The 23,637-nt window shown below is 49.6% G+C and overlaps 2 protein-coding genes across 6 annotated transcripts; one reads left to right on the top strand and one right to left on the bottom strand.

Moving 5' to 3' along the window:
• On the top strand, nucleotides 1–13,684 carry RASL12 (RAS like family 12). 4 transcript variants are annotated; one of them, XR_013993438.1, is made up of 7 exons: nucleotides 312–585; nucleotides 2,559–2,615; nucleotides 8,040–8,113; nucleotides 8,822–9,012; nucleotides 9,687–11,628; nucleotides 11,713–12,500; nucleotides 13,411–13,675. XR_013993438.1 is itself a non-coding variant. In XM_081049666.1 (6 exons), exons 1-6 carry the CDS (start codon nucleotides 483–485, stop codon nucleotides 11,973–11,975), a joined length of 783 nt encoding a protein of 260 aa, XP_080905792.1. In that variant the 5' UTR covers nucleotides 311–482; the 3' UTR covers nucleotides 11,976–13,678. The 4 variants fall into 4 exon arrangements, 2 of the variants coding, with proteins under 2 accessions (XP_080905791.1, XP_080905792.1); XM_081049666.1 differs by having other exon boundaries at nucleotides 311–585; nucleotides 9,687–9,781; nucleotides 11,713–13,678; XR_013993437.1 differs by having other exon boundaries at nucleotides 11,713–13,676.
• Nucleotides 13,630–21,758, bottom strand: SLC51B (SLC51 subunit beta). Of its 2 annotated transcripts, XM_081049667.1 has the most exons (4): nucleotides 21,324–21,758; nucleotides 17,782–17,984; nucleotides 16,326–16,416; nucleotides 13,630–13,947 (listed from the first exon to the last, which is right to left on the bottom strand). In XM_081049667.1, exons 2-4 carry the CDS (start codon nucleotides 17,876–17,878, stop codon nucleotides 13,683–13,685), a joined length of 453 nt encoding a protein of 150 aa, XP_080905793.1. In that variant the 5' UTR covers nucleotides 17,879–17,984; nucleotides 21,324–21,758; the 3' UTR covers nucleotides 13,630–13,682. The 2 variants fall into 2 exon arrangements, with proteins under 2 accessions (XP_080905793.1, XP_080905794.1); XM_081049668.1 differs by lacking the exon at nucleotides 21,324–21,758 and having other exon boundaries at nucleotides 17,782–19,873.
• Between the last annotated feature and the right edge of the window lie 1,879 nt (nucleotides 21,759–23,637).

Genomic DNA, 23,637 nt, shown 5'->3' with positions numbered 1-23,637 from the left:
GGGAAGAGATTGAGTGGAGGCTTAGACAAGGCTGGAAACATCCTTCCTCTGTCCCTACCCAGGTCCTCCCTCTCTTCCGTCCTTGTCCTTCCCTGCCGGGTCTGGGGGTGCCCCAGACAGTGGCGCTGCCCCGGCCGTCGAGGCCAAGCACCGGAAAGCGCAAGGCCCGCTGAGCACGGTCCCCCGCGTGGTGAGCGGGGTGAGTGAGACCCGCGAGGGGCTCCCGCGCCCTTACAAGGAGTTTGGCGGCGCTCCGGGCGGCCCCGCCCGCCGGGCTCCCCCGGCCCCTCCCCCCCTCCCCCGGCTCGGCTGGAGCCGCGGGAACACAGCCGGCTCAGCGCGGCACCCAGGACGCGGACACTGACGGGGCCGGGCAGTGAGTGCCAGGGGAGCCCGTGACTCGCTCCCGAGGGCCCCGACGGGCGGCCACGCTGCTCGGGGCCCTTCGGCCAAGGCCCCTTGTCCCCCTCCGCAGCGTCGCCATGTCCTCGGTGTTCGGGAAACCCCGCGGGGGCAGCGGGCAGCCGAGCGCGCCCCTCGAGGTCAACCTGGCGATCCTAGGGCGCCGCGGGGCGGGCAAGTCCGGTGAGTGGGGCGGGCGCCGGGAAGGGACGGGGTTAGGCAGGGACCGCGGAGTGAATGCGGGGAACCGGGAGTTGTGTACTCGCGGGCAGGCTCTTCCACCGGCTTTGGGAGCTTCCTGCACCCAGGAGGGTTGGGCGAGACTCTGATTTTCTTCACTGCCTCAGTTTCTCTGTTGCTTGGCGCTCTCTCTGCTTTGTTCTCAGCTCCTTCATCTCTTATCTGTCTTAGGTTCCTTGCGTGGCTCACCCTCTGTGTCTCCCTACGGTGTCTCTGTGTTTGTGTCTGTGACCCCAGCTGTCTCTCCCTTTTGTCTGTCTCTGTGTTTCCTAGTTCTCTGCTGGTCTCTTCCCTTGTGGGCCCCCCACCCCCTATCTTTTCTCCCTGGGTTCAGTAGTCAGCGCTGGTGATTGTCACCAAAAGGGCCTGTTAGACACGGACCCCCAGCCCAGGGCCCCATGTGAGCTTAGTCATAGCCTTGTTATCTCCCCGAGTTAGGCTGGGATGAAGGAGCCGGGGACTCCTGAAGGGAGTTGGTAGAAGTCCTCGCTATTGGGATTTCCCAGGTCACACTGCCTACTCCCCACCCCAGTTCCCTGGGATTCTGGAATAAAGCGTGTATTCTTATCAAATGTATTTTTTTCGAACCAGACCCCTCTCTTGACTTTCTGGAAACAGATTGGACTATGGTCCCAGGTGCCTGGGACTTGTCCTTTGTGAACCAAGAACTTGGGCTTCCATTGAGATCATTTCTATCAACACTGAACTCTGCTTTCACCACTCCTGGCAACTCTCAGCCAGCTGGAGCCAAGGGGGTGGGAGTAGGGGTGTCGCACAGGCTGAGACCCAGCAAAAGGGTCCAGCCCTCCCCCTGCCACTCACAGTCCCAGGCAGCTGAAGGTGGGAGGACAGAGGGAGGCTCCTCCACTGACTGTTTCCCAGTCACAGCCATTGATGAACGGCCAATATGGGTTCCGTGAGCTGTGGGTTTCCTTCCCCAGAGTGTTCTTTGAGACTTGCTGGGGGACCTCCTCTCCACTTTTGAAGCCAGCCTTCTGGCTCAGAGAGAGAACTCTTAATCACGTTTTCCTGCAGAATAGATTTGCCCTTTTTCCTTTGAAAATAAAATTGTTACCCAGAGCTCTGGCACAGTATAGTTTAACCAGTGACTACATGACTGAAGGAATTTAAACTTAAAAATATGTATTCCCTGGTTGTTACTTTGCAAACTAACACTGTTAGGAATCCTGGGAAAGAATTTTAAGGATTTTCTTTAAAATACTGCATTACTATGTAATAGTTGGCTGGCCTTGGCTTTATGTGGTTAAATTCTGAACAAAATCAGTCCTGTTAATGCATTGCACCTGGGGATAACTTCATCCTAGAGCTTTACGTTCTGTGAGGCACCACGATGAGGCCCTAGAACCAAGATTTGAGGCACAGAGTGTGTTTAGTTGGGACACATATGTCACCTGGAAATCCCGGGTCCTCAAGGCTTCATACTGCCTTCAGGGATCATCCACTGATCTACTCAGCTCTTACTTTCTCTTTGGCTTGTATCCAAAACTGGAATAAATGCACCACAATTTACTATCTTCGTGACCTGTCCAGGGTCGGGGATGTTCCCTTCAGTTGGGGCTGATTCTAAGGTAACTGCTTGCATGGGTCCTGACCCCTTAGTTCTGGTCTTCACAGACATCCCTGAGGCTTGCCTCTCATTGCTTGAATTGCCATTAAAACAAACAAATAAAAAATGTCGCAGGATGCAACTGGAGGGACACAGTTCCCCATATTTCTGGTTTCTTCTGAGCCTCTCAAACCACCTCCTCAGCTTCCAGCTTCATTCCCCCAGAGACTCAAGCTTGGTGTCAGCCAGGGCTAGATAAGGCGTCCCTAAAATGAAAGAGGCAGCCTGCAGGGGTCAGCAGCCAGACACAGCAGGGGAGACTGAGCCAACTTCTTTCTGCTTCTTGCAGCCCTGACCGTGAAGTTTCTGACCAGGAGGTTCATCAGTGAATATGACCCCAACTTAGGTAAGGAACCATTCCTCCCCGTTCCTCACTCTGTGCCCCACTTGGGTCCCCCCATACACACCTACCCCGTGGTGGGCCCAGGTGTGACCTGGACCAAACATCTGGGAGCAGAAGGGAGGAGCCACCAGGATGACTCAGCTCATAGGGGAAAATGTTCTAAGTGCCAGAAATACACCCTCCACCGCCCACCCCAGACAACTCGGCGGCTCGGCCAAATTCAGAGAACTGCGTGATTTGCCCTAAAATATGAGGTATGATGAGACTTTTTAATAAAAACATAGCAAAGCATCCACATCCATTAAGTGTCGTTCTTCAAGATGGTCACTCAATGTACTTTTCCAGAAAAGCTGGACAAGACATTTGAGAAATTCTCTAGTGGGACTGGCTTCTGAACCAGTTTTTGAACCACAAAAGAAAACAAGTCTTGTTTTATTGGCTTGTCGTGGTATATTGGAAAAAGGGATGGTCTGGTGTCAGTCAGAGGTGAGGTTATATCCTGGCTCTGCCACTAGGCTGTGCAAACTTGAGGCAGTCACCTAACCTCTCTGAGCTTCTGTTTCCTCATCTGTAAAATGGGCATAAAATACCTACCTCAGAGACACTGTGAGGATTAAAGAAATAACTCATGTGACAGATCTAGCCTATTACTTGACCCACAGAAGACACTCAATGCATACTCACATCTTTTTCCTTTTCCTCAAATGGCTTCCCACCTATGGTGATTGAGATTCCCTCAAATTGCTCAGTTTTTCTGAAAAATATTTTTAGCAGCAGGATCTTTTCCTCAAATAACCTCTTACATAGAACCCTAATATCTAAAAGAAATAAAAGCAGGATTTGATTAGTATACATGTAGCCTAAAGCGCACATGTGTAGCACTTGTTATTGTAAACCGTCCACTGAGAAATGGGTGCCTAGATACTCTTAGCCTTTTAAAAATGAATGTTGCAATCTTGGATTATTTTCCCCATTCATAAGAATTGAATAAGGTATTTGTGGGACCCCTGAGGATCCCTCCCACCAGGGAACCCAGGGCTCTGGGGCATGGATTGGAAACCTCCACAATACAGCACTTCCTGCAGCAGGCCTTTGAAGGAATGCCACTGTGACACCTGGAGGAAAGAGCTCTTAGTCCTTGGCGCCAATCAGCCCCTCAGTTCAGTCTGGAATTTTGAATCCCAGTGTTAGAGCAGGAAGGGACCTCAGGGCTACCGTGTTTCCCCAAAAATAAGACCTAGCCGGACAATCAGCTCTAATACATCTTTTGGAGCAAAAATTAATGTAAGACCCGGTCTGATTTTACTATAACATAAGACTGGGACTTATATAATATAAGCAGACCAGGTCTATATAATATAATATAATGTAATGTAATGTAATATAATATAATACCAGGTCTTATATTAATTTTTGCTCCAAAAGACACATTAGAGCTCTTATTTTGGGGGAAACATGTATTTAGTCCAATGGATATTTTCTTTGAGTAGCAGAATCCCTTCTTCCAAGATCCTAAAGAGAACCTATTGTTGAACAGAGAAAGTGGAGGGGCTCCCCTGGATAAGTCTATTGTGCAGGACAAGTGACTTGCCGACACCCCTAAGGGGTTTGTTCCTGAGAGCTTGGTTCACCACCTGTGTGTTGACACAACCCCTCTGTGCTACAGCGGAGTAAATAAGCCTAAGGAGCTGAGGCTTCTGAGCCCAGGTCACACTGCAGGTCTGAGGGGAGCCCGTTTGTTTAGCAGAGCTCAGTGCTATGGGAGTGGGACACAGGATGCGATTGTGTGCTGGTGGGGGGTGAGGGGGGGAGGTGTTGGGAGACGTCAGAACGTGAGTCAGATGGAGTGGGGGAACTGAAGACAGTGGGGAGGTGAGGGAGTCAGGAAGGAAAGGCACACAAGCAGGAGTGTCTGGGAAGGGAAAACAGGGATTCCCAAGGATGGCGCCTCAAAAGACAGATTCTGCCTAGCTCAAACACTGTATGGGGCATGCGTATACTAAAACTTATTCTCTGTCTAGCTGAAATTCAAGTTTAACTGGGTATCCTGTATTTGATCTGGCACTCTGCCTCCAGTCTCTTCCTCCCTACCCTCCCAGTTCATACCCTTCATGCACGGTCCCACCAGAGGAGCCTATTGCAATGGTGGTTTGAGCTCCCTGGTTGAGTAATTTTGGAGTTTTGACCTGGTAGTGGAATGTGTGGTCAGACTGTCTGGGGGCTAGCAGCACCACAATGGTTAGTCACTCCACTCCGAGAGCCTATGTGCTGGAGAGATGACCAGATGGTCTCCCCTCAGCCATTCTGGGAGGCCAGTCCACTCCTCGAGGGTTCTGTCCCACTGTCTGAACCTTCTGGCCACGTCCCATGGTTGGTTCCAGCAACAGCAGGGACTCTGGAAGCAGAGCCTTTCCTTCTGTGGAGAAAGGTCTGCTCATCCAAGGGCAGAATTAGCCACTAGGAGATGGAAAACCATTCTTTCCCCTTTTCAAAGGTCTTCCAAGAGCTTGAGCTCAAAGGGAACATCTCGAGGGTGGGAACCTGTATGATTTGTTTCTGTTTCTAGCGTGGAGCACAGTACTAGGAATAAGACAGATGAGATTGGACTTTGATTTTAAAATTACCCTTTAAAGAACAACTCCTATTATCCCCATTTTACAGGTAAAGAAACTGAGGCAGAGGGGGCTCAGTGATTTGCCTAAGATCATGGAGAACCTCAGGTACAGAGGAAGATGAGACACCATTCCAGTTGCTCTTCACTAAGGGCAGCCTTATGTTATAGAAGGCCTGGAGTCAGAGGCCTGCATGGCTTTGAGCTCTCTGAGCCTCAGTTTCCCCATCTGGAAGATACAGCTACTAGACTGTGCTCTATTAGTTTTGCCTTGTTATGGGTTGTAACTATTAGAGCTAGTGGGAGCCGAGAGATTCAGAGCCTGGGATGGGCTTTGCCTGTGCTGAGCACAACAGGAGAGAGTGGAGGTCTCCAGGAGAACATTCTCTTGAGAGGGCCTCACCTGGCTTGCCCAGGGCAGAATGATGGCTTCTCTCTTGCCCTTATGCTGCTCCAGTAAAGACACATGCACCATTTCTGAGTCATCATCCTATATACACACTGACCTGAGATCCTTTGGTGCCTTTAAAAAAATTATTACTGTCCACGAGAGAATTATTACTGTCAATGCTTTGGAAAAAGAATCTTCTCCACATCAAAGTCCACAGAATATCATTTAGAACTAGGAGTTATGAGGCCCATATATTTAAAGACACCAGAAGGCCCTGAGGGCAGGGACTTGGTGAGAGGAAGACAGGACTTTACTGTGACTTGGAAAGGAGCCCCCACCCCCCAGAGTCACCTCACTTGCCAAGGGGGAGGAAGCTGGATAAGATGATCTGTGAGCTTCTTGCAACTCAGCCATGCATGTTCCACATCCTCAACTGGATTGGAGCCTCTGCTCTTCCCCTGTACTCTGCCCAGATAGAGCTGGAGGATCGACTGGTCCACTGAGCAGAGGGGGTGGGGGAGTCCCACTGGGGAGGCAGCCCAGCCTAGAAGACCTGAGTTCAAGTTCTTTCTACTGATAGGTGCTGTGTGGTCATGGGTGAGTTTCCTCCTTCTCTGGCTCTCGCCTCCCTGTTGTCTCTCTACAGCAGAGCCAACAGCAACTTCGAAAGGCTGCTCTACTACTAGGGACTGCAGGACACCAGGGCTGGGCTGATGTTTTTCCTTGACTGGCCATGACACTGCCTATTTCGGGATGGGAGCTGTGAAGTACCTAAAAGGAGTGCATTAGACAGCTTGGGCAGGAAAAATAAAGAAAAATCTGAATAAGATGTAGACATCTAGGGGCAGCTCTTCTTGCACCAAATATAGTTAAACATTTGGGGCATATTTTCCATTAGATTTTTTTTTTTTTGGTTGAATAAGAGAGGCATTTATCCAAGTCCCCAAAGCAGGCTGGGGACAGGAGCTGTCTGTGATTCCTGCTGGCTGCTAGTGGACCTGGAGTGTGTCCAGGCTTGGCTTGGTGCCAGTGGCCCTCAGAAGTATTTGACTCAGCCAGGGTTGGGCGGTGGGGGGGGTCTCTTCTCACAGTGGTTGCTGCCAGGAAGGCAAGAGGGCCCCAGTTCTGCCCAGAGGGTCTTCTTTAGGGTCACTTGGGGCATAGGGTCACCCAGAGAAAGGTGGGGACTAAGTGCACTCACACACGTGGGCCGGTGGCGTGGGGGAAGGTGGGATGAGGGAGAGTGTTTGCCAGTATAGCAGCAAAGTCCTCTTTGCATACCTGGCAATATGCTGCTTTCTCAGGTTTGAGATCACGAGAACTAAAAAAAGTGAAAACTCATGAAATCCAAATAAGGTCAGTATTTTAGTTTGTAGTGTGCTGTCAATGTGTTTCCTGGTCTTGGTCGTCGTAGTGTGGTTATGTAAGGGGTAACACTGGGAGGGACTGGGGGATGGTACACAGGAACGCTCTGTACTGTTTTATAACTTCTACGTGCATCGAGGATTATTTCAAAATAAAAAATGAAGTAATAAAAATCACCTGGGAATGTGAACCTGCCCTGTAAACTTTGGAGCAGTGGTCTCCATTGTCCTCTACCAGGTATTTGGGGTGGCCTGGCCCTCGCCCAGGGGCCCATTCAGTTCTCACACAGCTGTGAGATAGGAGTCCCAGGGCAAGTTCCCTCCTTCTCTGGCCTCGCCTCCCTGTCATCTCCCTAGAGTGGAGCGAACAGCAAATGTTATCATGTTATCCCTTTAGCTGTTTAAAATGAGGAAACAGCTTCACAGAGCTGAAATGACTTGGCCAAGTCACCCAGCTAAACAGTAGCTGATGTGGGGTTTGATTCCACCCCTTCGGCCTAGAGCTTTTGACTACACGAGATTCCTCTGCTTATTTTGACAAGGGTTATTTGTAAAACCTTGAGACTTCAAAACAGGGTCTGACCCCCACCCCATCATGTCATGCGCTTCTCTTTTCCCGTCCCTTCTCCCACTGGGGGCAGGAGGATTGTCCTTAGGGGCTTCCTGTGCGCTAGGTACTGTGGTCAGAGGGGTGGAGGGTAGAGAAGCTTGTTGTTCAGGAGGAGGAGCTGGCAGCGCAGCTCCTGTGGCCTCTGTTGCTACCTGGCCGTGGGCTACACACTCCATCCTGCTGGCTTGCTGGGTGGACCCCAAACACAGCGCCGTCTCCTGTGGCGTGTTCCGTGAGTGGGCTCTTGCTCTGAGCCCTGGTAGGAGGTTCTGCCCATGTCCTCCGTGTGGGTGAGAACCAGGCCTCTGCAGTGGTCCCAGCTTAGCCAGCCCTGAGGCAGGTCCTCCAGGCCTGCACAGGGGTGCAGCACAGAGGGAAGCTGGGACTCCGACCAAGTCCATCATCCATCGAGCAATCTGTCCTACCTTTCACCCGGATGTCTGTGTTTCAGAGGACACCTACAGCTCTGAGGAGACCGTGGACCACCAGCCTGTCCACCTGAGGGTCATGGACACTGCGGACCTGGTAACATTACACCCTTAGGGCTGAGTCAGTGCAGCCTCCGGAGAAGTCCTGGCCCCGGAGTGGGGGCCTCAGATGGGAATATGTATCCCGTTTAAGCTGCAGTTTGCTATGTGACCCTAAATAAGGCTCTGACTTCTCTGGGCCTGAATCTCTTCCTTTGCCAAATGAGCAGAGATGGGGTGGGGCCCGGGGAGACCTGATGCTTGTGGGCATCAGCTCCGAGCTTCTGTGCTCTGGGGCTAGATGCTTGTGCACATGTGGAGACAGGTGCATACACGAGTTCACACCGAGGCTCCTCTCGGTCCAAGTTCCCCGCAATACACACATCTTCCCTGTGTTCTCACTATCTCCTGCCAAGGCTGGATGCCGGTTATTCTCCAAAGCCAAAGGGGCACCACGAACCTGACCCAAATCCAGTGGTGTCCAGAGACAGCCAGGTCTCTTAGGGGCCATGCTAGAGTCTTGGCTCTGTGCCCCCGAGGCCAAGGTCTCCAAGTCTCTGCCTGGGTGGTAGGAGGGAGACTCATGAGACAATGTCTCCTTTCACACCAAGCCAAATCCACACTCAAGTGCCCCTTTGACAAAGGCTCCGCTGGGGAACAATATACAAAGACCCAGGGAGTGGGGAGGTGGGATGGGGTAGCTCAGGTGAAGGCCTTTATCCTGACCTCCTCTGACCCTGACCAGGGCTTCGCTCCTTTGCCCCAGGACACCCCCAGGAACTGTGAGCGCTACCTGCACTGGGCCCACGCCTTTCTGGTGGTGTATAGCATCGACAGCCGCCAGAGCTTTGAGGGCAGCAGCAGCTACCTGGAGCTGCTCGCTTTGCACGCCAAGGAGACGCAGCGCTTCTACCCCACTCTGCTGCTGGGCAACAAGCTGGACATGGCCCAGTACAGGTGAGCATGGCAGTTTGTCCCATAACTCCAGAGCTCCCTTTCCTCATTTGTGAAGGGCCGATGTCATTTTCAGGGATTATTTGGCTGCTAAGAACAGTAATCTCCTTGAATTTAGGTAAAAGGGGGTGCGTTCCAAGAGTAGGTGAGTGTGGTCTTCCAGGCAGCCAAGGACAGGAAGGGGAGGGCATATGGGCAACTCGGGCTGGACCCTGAAAGGCAGGAGGCCACTCCTTCCATCCTCATGGGGCTTTGTGGACCCTCTCGGCCTCACCTTTTTTGCCTGAGTCTATACGACCTGTTCCTGCTCGCTGCAGTTGGCTGGTCATTTAGTGCCCAATTCCAATTCTAGGAAGAGAGGGTCGAATTGGTTTCTTGGGTCAGATGTCAGCTCTGGTCCAACCAGCTTTTGCCTCACCCAAGCATGGCCCCCAGGCGGACTCCCCCAGGTGGCTGTGCTAAGGGCAAGTTCTCTTAGAAAGGGTTGGACTTGAATCAGAGGTCAGACTGGATCAGAGGGCAAATGGCCATGAATACCACAGCCATATTTTCCTTGGCTAGCACAGTATTTTAGAAGACCTGGAACTGGAATGCTCTGAGGCAAGGCATGCACTCTCTAGCTGACCACAGGCGTCACCATTCCCCATGGCTTACCTCCACCCTTTCCACACATCAAGTTGCCTGCCTGGCCTCCGAGGCAGCAAACCCACTGCAAACCCCGTGGCTTCCTCCAGCACTGACACTCATCCTATGTGGCCAGTCCACCTGCCAGGTATGGCACTTTCCACCAGCTTTCCACCCGTCCCTTCTGGCTCCTTGCTGGTCACTCTTGCTTCCCTAGGCCCCAAAGGCACATTGACTGGTGGTAGCAAGGAGGGGACCCGTTGTTTAGAACAGGTCAGATGGGCAGTGGGAAAAGGGGGGAACAGTCTCACGAAGGGAGACCACGGTAGGGACCTTCAATGGCAGGCAAGCCCTCAGACCAGACAAATTCCATCTCAGGAAATGAGGGAAGCAGTGTGATCTTCAAGCCAAAAGGAACAACAGCCACCAGGGAACCTAGAAAAGGGGTGAGAACACTGGATTGTGATAAACCAGTTTTCAGTATGAGGAAAAATCTAGACCACTCTTTCGATCCCAATCTTTGCCAAAGGGACTGTCTAAAATTTGTTTGGGAGCAAATAACAAAGAGTATGGGCTCAAATGAAGCAGCATCAGTTCCCTAGAAATAAGTCATGACAATTTATCCCCATCTCCTTCTTTGGTCTGGTCCCGAGGTTAGTGGATCAGGATTCAGGGGGCACAGAAAAATCTAACTTTTAGCGGAGCATTGATCAGTGTCCCCCATAACTATCTTGCAGTTAAAGGGTAAAATGTGGTTTAGAGCAGTGATTCCCAAACCACTGATAAAATTTTCACCAGGCAGCAACAAAAGAGGAGAAAGGATAACGTCCCATGCCTGTGTCACCCATTCACACCCATGCATGCATGGGGTCCTTGTTTCTGAAAGTTTATTATTCAAGCCCTACAATGACCAAGTTCAGATTCAAGTTTATCATAAAAGTAAATCATACTAAATATTCTTTCAAAAGGAGTTCCTCAGGAAGCGGGGAGCTTGCAGACAGTACACCAGCCCTGGGTGGGAAGGGATTAGGCGCTCCGACCCTGACCCTTTTTGTCCCGGTCATGCCCTCTGTCTGGTACTCCCCTGGGCAGCTAGCCCACTCCCAGCCCCTTGCTCCTGCCAAATGAACCTTGGCTCAGAAACCTTTTCCCACCTGTACCTATCCTAGTGTCCCATCTCATGGGCTGTGCCATTGTCCTCAGGAGCAGTGGGTGGGGCAGCTCCATGGGGGGCGGGTGGGGTGGTCAGGAGGATTCAGCCACTGGAATCTTGGCTTCAAGACTTCACTCTTCTGGACATCAGACCTACCCAGGAACCAGTCTTCTTTCTCCGCTCACCTTGATTCCCATGGCTTCCAGGTCAGAAGCTTCCAGTTACAAATATTTGATCCCATCGTCCCTGGTGGTGGTCTAGGACCAAGCTGGGACTAGCTGTTGCGGAAGTCCTTTTCCCCATTCTCCCCATGAAATGTTGTCACCCTTCTTCTCTCTTGCCCCTCCCCTGGGCAGACAGAAAAAATTCCTTACGAGGCCTGAGAGCTCTGCCAACCACAGGCGTCTTGAGTGACCTCGGCCCTCCCTGCCTCTGTAGACACTGTGGTCTCACAGCCTGCAGTCCAAACCACGGCCTTCCTCTAGAGTTGATCCCACAGCCAGGGCAGAGGGTGGCTCATTTCCTGACTGAGGGCCCCGTGGGAGGGTGGAAGAGAAATGGGGCTGGACGTGGCCATCTTCTGCCGGTGATGGGCAGGGTCTAGGCAGGGACTTTGGGCCAACTTCTCCTTTACCCTCCACCTTGTTCTCAAATTCTGGTTTTGGTGACATCAGCCACCATTTATTGAGCACTGACTCTGTGCCAGTACTGTGTCAGGCACTCAACAAAAATTGTCTTTCTTAATTCTTTTAACAACCCTGAGAGGCAGATGTCATTATCCTATTGTACTGATGAGAAAACTGAGCCTCGAAGAGATGAAGGTGACCTAGATCATTGAGCCAGTAAGTCGGGAGCTGGGTGTAGACCCAGGCCTGCCTGACTTGGATGCGTGTTCCTGACCCCACCTCAACCTGCTTCCCCACCAGGCAGGTCACGGAGGCAGAAGGTGCGGCCTTGGCAGGCAGGTTTGGGTGCTTGTTTTTCGAGGTCTCTGCCTGCCTGGACTTTGAGAACGTGCAGCACGTCTTCCATGAGGCAGTGCGGGAGGCACGGCGGGAGCTGGAGAAGAACTCCCTGGCCCGGCCCCTTTTCATCTCCGAAGAGAGGGCTCTGCCCCACCAGGCCCCACTCACTGCCCGTCATGGGCTGGCCAGCTGCACCTTCAACACACTTTCTACCGTCAGCCTGAAGGAGATGCCTACTGTAGCCCAAGCCAAGCTGGTCACTGTGAAGTCATCCCGGGCCCAGAGCAAGCGCAAGGCTCCCACCCTGACCCTATTGAAAGGCTTCAAGATCTTCTGAGGGTCCCCACTGAGGATCCCAGGGTTGGAGGCTGGGCAGGGCTGCAGGACGGTGGCTGACTTCTCGGCACCGGCTTTCCCTCTGATAGAACATCGCCTGCGCCCTCTAGTGGACACCTGACCTCTGCTCCTGCCCCAAGCAGTGTCAGACACCCAGTTCGCTGTATGAGTTGGAGGGACAGGCAGGAATGCTGCTCCTATTCCCTCCAGGACCTTGGTTTCCATGGTAACCACTGTATTCCCTGACCTTGAAGGGAAATAGCCACTGGGACAATCCAGACACCTGGGTCAGCCATAACCTGGAGGAAACTGCAGTGTCCATTGTGGTACCACCCCTTTCTGCTCCAGCTGCAGCCAAGCCAGATGTGGCCCCTAGTGGACAGCTCTGGGTGGACAGTTCCAGGAGGCCCTGTGTAAGTGTAGGCCTGAGAACATCCTGCAGGAGGGACAGCCCTGAGGTCCTTGTGCCACCTGATGGATGGGAAGGGAAGGCAGCTGCAGGTTTTGGAGGGTCGGAGCCTGGCCCTCCCATTGTCTTTTGGCCTCACAGAAACTCCAGGCCACAAACCCCACAGTTTATCCAAGTAATATCTAGTTTAATCCTATGGGACAGTCTGTAAGAAGCAAAGTCACAGGAAGGGCTATTTCTAGTACTTTGCCTCTCAATGAGGGCAGAAGGGAAGGGCTGTGAGTTGTGCAGTGTAGGGGGCCTCTAGTGTTTTCATCAGGAGGCAGGGCCCCCTTATTTTCCCCCCTTAAATTACAGGCTCTGTCCACAGATCTTTAGGACCAGCCTCCTCCAGTGTAATGATTCAAAGCTATAGGACGAAGTCGTTCTCTCCAGTGACAATGACCCAGAACTGCAGGAGTCCACAAGGGACAGTGTCAGACATCCAGTGGGCACTGTCAGCCTGTTCAGGGCTCAGGGAGAAACGGTATATGAGTTTGTCGTCAGGGCCCAGTACACTTGACAATGGGTCTGTGTGCGCAGTCTTCTTTTGTAAGCTGTAATAGAACCTAAAGCATTATTGGTTCATAAAGCAAATCTTTGCATAAATTATTTGGGGTCGACACCACAGCTTATACCACAACTGTGGCACAGACACCAGTCAGGACACTCCCTCGGGACCCCATGGTTAGCAAGAGGAGGGTCTCAGTGGCAGGGAGGGCCATCGTTTTCTAACTCCGTTTACCACGGGGCCCCTGGCCCAAAGGAAGTCTTTCATGGACCCTCTGCAGATAAGCAGATAAGGGAGAGGGCTCGGGTAGAAGGAAAGCTTGGAAGGGGATTCTGAGCCCAGAATCCTGCTCTTACCCTGGCAGCCGTTCCAAGAACTTGAATTGAAAACAACAGCTGTAACCCAGCCTTCAGCCCCATTCTATGGACGAAGAAGCTGAGTTCAGGGAGACTGTGAACTCCTCAAGACCACATAAGGAGTCCTGGCCAGGCTTCCTGACCCACAGGCTGCCATGGATTTTGCACTTTCACTTCAAACTGCTGTGCAGACAACCATCATCTGAACAAACCATGCAATTCCAACTCCCCATATCCAGAAGCATTTTAATAAAAAGGTGTTTCTTTTCATGATACAATTTTAGTTTGCTGGCAGTTCTTTCATTTCAGCTGCTAATGACATGGGGCACTGGTCCGCGTTCTCCCTCTCAGATCTTTGTGGGTCTGCGAGGAGAGCCTGTGGTGTACCCCTCTCTTTTAACTCAACTTCCACCAGCTCCACATTGAGCTTTTCTGAGAGCAACGTCTCTCTTAGAATGTTCAGACTGTTGTCATCTTTGGTTCCGGCCTCCGCCAAATGTAGGGCTTCTGGAGTTTGTTTTTCTGATGGCTGCATCTTTTGATTTCTGGGAGGAGAGAAAACACTGTTGAATGTGAGTTCCCTGAGCTGGGGTACTGAATGGTTGGGGCAGGACTGAGTCTCCCAGATGTGTTAGAGAGTTTGAGGGAGAAAATCCAGGAGGCAGTTACAGCAGCTGTTGGGGGAGAGAGCCAAGATGGCTTGATGTCCTTTCAGCAGAGAAACAGCTTATGCTTTTTTCTCTCAAAGAAGCACATACCTGGGACATACATTTAAGTCTCCTGAGGTTGAGTCCTGTGTTTTCACCAAATCACATTTCTCCTCTCCTAGGACTATCATCCTACTTAATGCAGGTCTTTGTCACCCCATACCATATCCCCAGACAAACTGCAGGAAATTCTAAGGAATCTTCCTGCCCCTAGGTACCTACTTCTCCAAACTCTCCTAAACACACTAGTCATGTTGCTAAAGCCCCCGCTCAAACACCTTCAGTTGCTCCCCACCTCTCACCTCTTTAACCTGGCATTAAAGATCCAGCCTTCCTTCCAATAACTCCCCTAAACATCTCCTGCTGAGGTTGTTTGACTCAGGGTCCACTTCCTGGCCGGAGTGGAGGGACCCAGCTGTGGTTAGAGCTGACTGTCCAGAGTCTGCTTGGGCCGTAGGGGAGGCCGCTCCATGTCTGCCGCGCGCTCAGGTGGACAGCAGCCTTGTCTCTGAGTTGACCTTGAGGGGGAAGCTTCCTGACAGGGTGAGATGCAAAGTCACATTCTTAGAGGCTCCACCTCTCTGGGTCCCTCTATAGCTTACGTCTAGGGTGATCTTGCTAAAACATAAGCCTTTCCCGTCCCTGTAAGCCCTTCTCTGAATATCCGTGAGCTAGAACCTGAACTCTTAAGATGGCCCCCAGGTGTGTACACTCTGGGTCTGGCCACGGCCACATCTTGGCCTCCCTCTCCCCTGTACCCTTCATCCTCCTCACCCTCCACACCACAGCCACACAGGCCCCCTCCTCCCGCCTCGAGCTCAGTGTGTGTTGTCCCTTGGTCTGGAAAGCTTCCACAACCCACCCTCCCTCTCTTTGCCCTGAAAGCCCCAGATCCCAGCTCTGTGCTTCCACAACACTCTGTAGATCCGACAGTCACCGTCTGTCACTCTGAGCTACAGTCATCTCCCCACCAAACTGTAAATTGCACAAGACTGGGGCTGAATCTGTCTTGGCCACTACTGTGGCTCCCATCTCAGCACAGAGCTTGGCCCAGAGCAGGGGCCCAGCTCTTATCTGTGCAATGGATGATGAAGGGTCCATAGCAGTTCGTAACGACTAGTTCTCAATGTGAACTATGTGGGGTATTTCTTTTTGCCTTTGTAGCAGAAGTGTGAGGAAGATTCATAGATGATACAAAATATGGCACAGAAGAAAGAGCACAGACGTTAGGCCAAGCCTTCCATGGATCCTCAATGACCTTATTCTGTACAATGGGAATAAATCACTTGTGCCTGACCCACCTTAAAGAGTTGTCTTGAGAATCAAATGAGAAAATGTGAAGGTGCTTTTGTTTGGTTTTTTGTTTTGTTTTGTTTTGTTAGTTTCAGGTGAAGGTGCTTTTAAAATGATAAAATATTATAGATTTGAGAAAGGGATTCTCGTTATTGTTTCAAAATTACTGAAAATGATGACTGATGGGTATATTGTAATTGTTGAATGAATGAATGGGGATTAGTGAACCAAGCATGTACTGACTGCTGGGCCAGACACTGCCAGTTGCTTGGGGAAACAAAGTTGAGTCAAATGTGATCCCTGCCCTCAGGGAGCTCCCAAACATTAGCCCTAGAATCATCTAAATAGTTTAACCAAATGCCACTGCCCAGGTCCCACCCCAGATCATTTGTGCCAGAATGTCCAAGGCAAGGCACAGCATTCTATACTTTTAATATTCCCTCTCAGGTGATTTCATTGTACATCCACGGTTGAGGAGTATTGTCATTATAAAAATGTTCAAATTACCCCCGGAGCCTCTGCGGCTCTTAGGTCTCTGTCTGAGCCCTGCATTTGACCTTAGCGCAGGGCAAGGCTCTCCCCTGTAACAGCACCCCTAACAATCCTAGGAGGAAGGCATTGGTTATTATCGCCATTCACAGGAAGAGACGCTGGTTAGGAGGTATAGAGTGCCCTGCTAGTGAGTGGCAGAGCTGGAATTTGAACCCAGGCCTGTGGCTCCAGAGCTAGAGACCCTGACCCATGAGATATACCAGCCCCTGCCCTGCTCACTGGGAACTGGGGACAGTTGCTGGTTTTTCAATAGCTTTAGGTTCTCAAAAGACCCTGAAGGCTGCATTTGGCTGACTTAAAGGGTGGGCAGCCAGGCCCATAGATGATTGCTCTTGAGAGGGCAGGGCCCCACCCCCAGATCAGCTCCTCACCTGTTTGCCTTGATGCTCCTTTCCAGGAGGACGATGCTTATCACGATCACCACGCCCATCAAGACAAAAATGGAAATATTCCAAGGAGAAGCTGGGGAGGGACACATAGGACAGAGCCTTGAGCAGAAGCAGGGTGCCCCGCAGGCCCACTAGCAGTTCGTGCCTGGGCCCAGACACAGCTCACAGCATCCATTGTCACCTGCTGTGGACCAGGTATTATAGAGAGACTCTAAGTAAGGTGAAGATGAGCCCCTTTCCCTGCGGGAACTCCAGTGTGTGTGTGTGTGTGTGTGTATGTGTGTGTATGGCAGGGGAGGGTGCAGTAACAATCTCTGCTATGGAGCAGCCCAATTTAATGGGGGATGGCACTGCAGTTGGATAATAGTGGGATCCAGATAAACTTCACAATCTTCAGAGTTTTGCCAGGAACTGGCATGAGGTGCAAGGAAAGGGAAGGAAGGAAGGAAGGAAGGAAGGAAGAAAGGAAGGAAGGAAGGAAGGAAGGAAGGAACAAGAGAGGCAGAGAGGAAGGGAGAGAAGGAAGGGAGAGAAGGAGGGAGGGAGTGAAGGAGGGAGGGAGGAAAGAGAAGGAAAAGGAAGGAGGGAACAAGAGAGAGAGAGAGGCAGGGAGAGAAGGAAGGAGAGAGGGAGGGAGGGAGGAAGGGAGGAAAAGAAGGAGGGAGGGAAAAGTGGCAGTTCAATCGGTTTCAACAACTGCCCACAGATAATGCATAAAGTGGGTAATATGAATTTGGCTAATCCAGATTTCTCCACACTGTACCAAAACGAGGCAGGATCCAGCCTCAGAGCTTTTGCATTTGCTGTTCCCTCAACCAGGAATGTTCTTCCCCACATAATCTTCATAGCTGATTCCTTCACACCAGCAGGCTTTGTTCAAATGTCACCTTCTCAGTGGGGCCTTCCTTGACCACATTACCTGCCCTTGCTGCATACTTCCTATCCCCTTTCTCTGCTTCATTTTTCTCCTCACTTTTGTCTCTTAGCCCTGGAATCCAGAAAGTTTAGCAAAATGCTACTGTCCAACTCATCACCGACACTATGTATTTTGGTCATTTATTTTGTTTATTTTCTATTTCTTTCATAAAACATATGCTCCACAGAGGCAGAGATTTTCATGTTTTATTCACTATTGTGACCCCAGTGCTGAGACCAGTGCCTGGTGCACAGAAGGAACTCAATAACTATTTGTGAATGATTGGCTGGATGAGTACATGAATGACCACAGCCTGCCCGTGGGGTGAGGAGGGTGAGGTTCATTTATACCCCCCTGGCTACTGACCCCCTCAGCCTCAGGCCCCATCTTGGAGGAAATGTGCAGCCTGCCTCGTAAGAGGGGGCCGAGTATGAGGGGACCATATGGAGGGGAGCTTCAGCCAGAGTCCACTGCTTGTGTTGAGAGCACACACACCCCAGACACCCATCCCCCACCACTTACCATCTTCTACCCGAAAAACCCAAAGCATTTCTTCCAGCAGCTCCTGAGGCACTGCAGTGCCACCTAGGGCTTGGGTAACTCCCTCACTGGGGTCCATGCCCCACTTCTGATTATGGGACGTTTCTGACAATGAAGTCCTTAGGCCTCTTCACTCCCCAGCTGGCCTCCTAGATTCTGGTTCCTGAGCAAAGCCCTGCAGACCCCTGGAAACAAAGCAGAGAGCATGACCAGATATCCCAGCCCAGTTTGACCTCCCTTCCCTCCTCCCAAACCCAATTTTCTGGCCCCAAGTTACAGGACCAGAACAGCCCGACTCCGGAGCAGGTAGGGTCTGGAGAGGCAGAGACTATAGAAGTGGGAATCATGAATTTTTATTAAAACCCATCACGCGTAGGGAGGAGCATTGACCTGGGAGTGAGGAAGACCCCGCCATTGACGGGCTGTGGGACCTTCGTAGGGGACATCTTCCATGTTTGCCTGACCAGCATCCCCACCCAGCTTCTACTGCCCACAGCTCTCTCCTTTACCCCAGTTCCTTAGCAAATTGTCCCATCCCTTGCCTTTGATTTTCGTGTGGCAGTCAATCACAGGACCGTGTCTCAGGACAAAGTTTGGGCTTATCACAGTCACTCTCTTGGGGATTGGCACGCCTGTGACTCAGTTGAAAATAAGAGAAAGTGCCAAAAAAGGTAGCTGCCAACTGCTGCTGCTGAGAGCTCCCTTTCCTCAGCTACCATGCCTACACCTAATTGGTCAGTGCTGCCCTCAGTTCAGCAGCCCTCTGATAACTTCTTTTTCTTTCTTTCTTTTTTTTTTGGCCTGTCATCAGAATTGTTTTCTGTTTGTAGTGAAAGAACCAAAATCCATGCTTCCTGGCTAAATCCCTTTATTAATTTGAGCAGGTTAAGCTATCTGTGTTTATCAAATCTCAGTCAGATGTTGAGACCTAGTAATACAAAATAATAAATAATTTCAATTTTGGATTTTGACACAAGACCAAATCACTATACAGAGGGATGAGAACAGAGATTTCATAGAGATCTATGTATACATGGGAACTCAATATACAATAAAGGTGGCTCTACTAACTGGCAGGGAAACAAGGAATTATTTAGTAGAAGGTTCAGGAAAAGTGGCACATTGTTTGGAAAAAAGGAAGCCTGGATGCTCATCCAACAAGCAACACATACAAAAACAGACTCCACAATTCAAGGCCTAAAAGTAGGAGGAAAAATATGAAATTTTAAAAAGTCGCGTAAAACTTCTTAAACAAAACCATAACAGCTCAAATCATTCAATAACAAAAAAAAGGTGAATTTGATTATATCAAAAATAAGATTATTTGTTCAATGAAGAATACCATCAATAAAGTAATAAACATCTTTTCGATTGGGATAAGAGACTTGCAATGCTTAAATGGGTAAAAGATCTAAACAGGCAGTTTATAGGAAACCCAAAAGGGTAGCAATTATGTGAAAAAAAAATGCTCAAACTCTTTGGTAATCAGAAGAATGAAAATTAAAACAACAATGAAATACCACTTGACAACTATTAGATGGTCATAGTTTGGAAAGTGGGTGGTGCTGTGTGTTGGTCGACCTCCAGGCCGTAGCCTGATGCACTGATGGAGAGTGTAGACTTGGGCAGCCATCTAGAGAGCAAATTAGTCATATTAATGTACATACCCCATGACACAACAGCTCTGCTCCTGAGTGTATAATCTCCCAAAGAAATTATCCCCAAGGGTCATAAGGAGGCATACTATTTAGGAAAATGCAAAACATATGTACACTAAACACACATTTTATAAAAATACATTTTAGAAAGACACGTTACACACATTAGGATAGTTCTCTCTGGGGGAAGAGGAGAAAGGGAACAGGAATGGAGGTAAAAATTACAAAAATAAAACAGGAGGAGGGTTTTGAACAGACCAATCATAAAACCATGTCATGGGGCTAATAATAAATGGCAAAGAAAAAACAAGAGGCACCAAAGAGTTCTCAAGTCCCCCCGACTCTGACACTGCCTTCCGAAATAGCCTTTGGAGGCTCAGCCAGGAACATTCAAAACAACTGCATGGCAAACAGCCAAACAGAAAAACAGAGCACTAAAAAAAGACTAGATTGACATCAGAGTTTTCGTCACCTCTAAGTGCTCTGAGAAAACAGAAGAAAACATCTACAAGTTTTGAAGGAAAATATCTCAACACAAATATAATACTAAGTTTTTCATATATGTGTGCTCATTCATGGGTCACAGGGGAAGATGGAAGTCAGGGAGAAAGAAAGACCTTGATTAGACTTCTAAGGACTCAGAGGCATACTATCTATTTCCCCTTTTGAGGGATATGTGTATATATACTGAATAATGGAAAGACAAACTTACAGGGATGGCTAATCAATGTAATCTTGTTTCCAGCTCCAACAGCCTGTCCAGAGCACTTGCTAAGAAGGGTTGTGACTTTCTGTCCAATCTCAGATGCAGGAGTGCCTGGATTAATTAGTAACAATGGCCATAGGCCCCTATCCCATATGCAGACACCCCCCACACACACACACACACAGAGTAAAGAGTGTAAAGGTTGAGAAACCAAACACTGACTCCCTCTGGGGAGGTGGGATGGGACCTAGACACACTTCTGTATTATGTACAGTTCTCCTGAGTACACACTACCTTCATAAGAACAATACATGCAATTACATTTTTAAAAATGTACGTACTTTTGTATGTATATTTTAAATGTATATATTGTATATTTGTATGTGTTTTAAGTGTATGTTGTTGAGACAACCACTTCAATTTTGGATGTTTAATTAAAGGAACTAATCATGATGTCAGTTCTTCCAACTTGATCTATAGATCAAGGCAAAATTCAAGGCAAATGCAATCAAAATCACAGCAGGTTATTTTATGGATATCAACAAACTGATTCTAAAGTGCATGTGGAGAGGTGAAAGATCCAGAATGGTCAACAGGATATTGAAGGAGAAGAACGAAGCCAGAGGACCGATGCTACCCAACTAACTTCAAGACTTCCGGGAAAGCTGCAGCAATCGTGACAGAGTGGTATTGGAACTCATCAGAGAAGCGTCCAAACTGGCATGTGGGCTGATGTCCACAGTGCAATGTGTGTTTTAAATATATTGTAATGAACATATACCAACCAACAAAATGACAGGAGGCATGTAAGTCCAGAAGCGAGAGTCAGCCCTCCTTGACTGTGTTAGATGCCACAGAAACAAAGACACGTTTCCCTCAGAACACTTACCCAGTTTCCTTTTAGAGGGAGCATTGTATTAATATCCCTGCTTTTAAAAATTATTAACTACATTTCATGATTTGTTTGGATTTCATTTTTCCATTAATGCCTTTTTCCTCTCCCAGGAATCCCATCCAGAATATCATATTGCATTTAGTTGTCCAATCTCCTTAGACCCCTCTGGGAGATTCCTACATTGTAAATCGGGCGTAACCATCTGGATTGTGATTCCTACAGAAACCCTGGGCTACTATCCCCATGGGAGGTGGAAGGCACTTACCCTGGGTCCTGGGCGCCCGGGGCCTGCCTTGATCTGCTGTTGGGAGCGACACTGATTTCTGTGTGTCTTCTTCCTCCTCTCACAGGAGCACTGGATGGTCTTTGCACCTGAGTGCTCTTCAGGGCTGGCACCTGGAGGGCAGTGCTGCAGCCTGTGGCGGCCCAGCCCATCTGGTAGCTCTGCTCTTATCACACACCCAGGCCTGGAGCCTTCTCTGCTACTCTGGGGTGACTGACCTTTTGAATGAGTGGCCTCAGATGGCAAACAGCCTCCACCCAACTCTCACAATTTGAAAGAACCAGCTGCCCAATACTTTCCTTCTTCTATGTTGGCCTCAAGTAAGAGTAAATATCCAGACCCTCTTGCTAGCCCAGTGGAATAGGCTTGGGAGGAACCGCTGTCTGAGGATTCCATCATTGCAGGAGGACATGTGATATGCCCACTCCACTCCAGGCCTCTGTCTCCTGGTATTATCAATATTTAACCAGGGAGCAAGGAGCCAAGCCTGGCCTTTTACAGACGGTGCTTTCTCACAGTGAAGGTCATGGCCTTATATGAATTTCTCACAAGAAGCTATAAAATGAGACCGTTAGAGGGCTAGGAGTGGGGGAAGGCAAGGCTAGTGAGGCTGTATGAATGACCAAGAAAGGAAGAAGCAGACCAGGTCCAACAGCACTGACACGGAAGGGCTTGGTAGGGAAGTGGGAGCAATGTACTCCTCCCACGGGGCCACATGTATTCCATTCTGATCATCAGTGGGCTCTGGCCTTTTCTACCTGCTGGCTCCTTGCATCTCCAACAAACTTGGAGTTGGCTCGGCAAGGAGTGGGGTTTCCATTTCACAAATGAGGTAACAGGTTGAGTAGGGTCAAGTGACAGGTGCAAGTTCCTCTAGTTGTTAAGCCACACTGGCCAACAGTGTGGATGACAGCATAGTGCAGAGGAAAGGAGACCCAACAGGGAACCTAGAGGCCTATATGGTGCTCCAGCAGCTCATTATTTTGTAACTCATTCATTCATTCATTCATTCATTCATTCATTCATTCAATACATATTACTTGAGTACCTACTACATAGATTCATTGTGAATAAGACAGGCAAGGACCCTGCTCTCCAGGAGCTCATACTCCAGGGGACGGGGACAAATAGGCAACACAAAAGTAAGCAAAAACATAAATAAGGTAATTTAAGCTAGCAACAATTTCTGTGAATAATTTAGACAGCAAAATGATATAGAAAGAGATGGGATAGGGGAACTAAGATTACAATATTCCTGTACTAAAAACTGAAGGACAAAGAATTAGCCATGCAAAGACCTGGCACAGCAGGTGCAAAAGCACTGAGGAAATAATGAGCTTCATGAGTTTCAGAAACAAAAAGAGCATTGTAGCTAAAGCAAGGTGGTGAGGGGATGTGGCATAGAATAAAGTCGGAGGGTAGACAGAAGCAGATCTCGCAGGGCCTTGGAAAACAGGATAAGGAATTGGGACATAATGAGAAGCCACTGGGGGTTTTTAGGCAGGGAAGTGACGTGATCTGATTGACATTTATCTAAGATCACTTGGCCTACTGGATGGAAAGGAGTGGGGAGACCTACTGAGAGGCTGCTGCGTTCATCCAGGCAAGAGAGAGTGGTGGTTTGGACCAGGCTGTGGAAGTGGTCGGATTCAGAGTGCATTTTGGAGAGAAAGGCAGCTGATAGATTTCAAGAGAGAGAAACTCAACACTAACTCTCTGAAGCACAAAAAGAATTCAAAAGGTATTTATTGGCTCATATAATTGGGAAGAGCAGGGTGGAGCTAAGCTTAGGCAGGGCTGGAACCAGAAACCTGAAGATCCTTAGCTCTTTCTCTCTCTAGCTCTCTCTCTGCTCCTCTCTGGGTGTCAGGCTCATTCCCAGGGGCGGGCCGTCTCCAAGGTACAGGAAGTTCAGGCTCACACCCTTATAGCTGAAGGGGAAAGGATCCCTTTTATCAACTCCAGTTGATACTGTGCTAAGGGTCCGGCTATTTGGCATGTGAAAATGTTAAAAATCGAGAGACAAAGTTGGTGGAAAGAAAAGCAGTTTTATTCAGAATGCCGGCATTCTGGGAGGATGGCGGACTCCTGTTCAAAGGCCTTCTCCCCGTTCCTAGACAGGTTAGAAGGTTTTATTGGTACATAGGAAGAACAAAGGAAAAGGGGAGTCGGTCAGGCAGGTGCGAGGGCTGACATCGCTTCCTGGGGTCTGGTCTGCTTGAAGATAATGTTGACTGAGGATTGGCCACCATGGCCTGGGGCTTTATGCATCACTAGTAAAAGCTGCAAGGGAGTT

This window comes from Rhinolophus hipposideros (genome assembly GCF_964194185.1).
Source record: "Rhinolophus hipposideros genome assembly, chromosome: 5".
In the NCBI taxonomy this organism is placed as follows: domain Eukaryota; kingdom Metazoa; phylum Chordata; class Mammalia; order Chiroptera; family Rhinolophidae; genus Rhinolophus; species Rhinolophus hipposideros.
The sequence above is the reverse complement of the archived record's forward strand: the minus strand, read 5'-3'. Positions and strand labels throughout refer to the sequence as shown.

What these genes read in the sequence shown, in the direction of transcription:
- RASL12 (XM_081049665.1), top strand. Translation starts at nt 483, where the DNA reads ATGTCCTCGGTGTTCGGGAAACCCCGCGGGGGCAGCGGGCAGCCGAGC. An exon ending in TGAATATGACCCCAACTTAG is followed by an intron (nt 2,616 to 8,039) that starts GTAAGGAACCAT and finishes TCTGTGTTTCAG; the next exon opens with AGGACACCTACAGCTCTGAG. An exon ending in TCATGGACACTGCGGACCTG is followed by an intron (nt 8,114 to 8,821) that starts GTAACATTACAC and finishes CCTTTGCCCCAG; the next exon opens with GACACCCCCAGGAACTGTGA.
- SLC51B (XM_081049667.1), bottom strand. Translation starts at nt 17,878, where the DNA reads ATGGACCCCAGTGAGGGAGTTACCCAAGCCCTAGGTGGCACTGCAGTG. An exon ending in GGTTTTTCGGGTAGAAGATG is followed by an intron (nt 16,417 to 17,781) that starts GTAAGTGGTGGG and finishes GTCCCTCCCCAG; the next exon opens with CTTCTCCTTGGAATATTTCC. An exon ending in AGGAGCATCAAGGCAAACAG is followed by an intron (nt 13,948 to 16,325) that starts GTGAGGAGCTGA and finishes CTCTCCTCCCAG; the next exon opens with AAATCAAAAGATGCAGCCAT.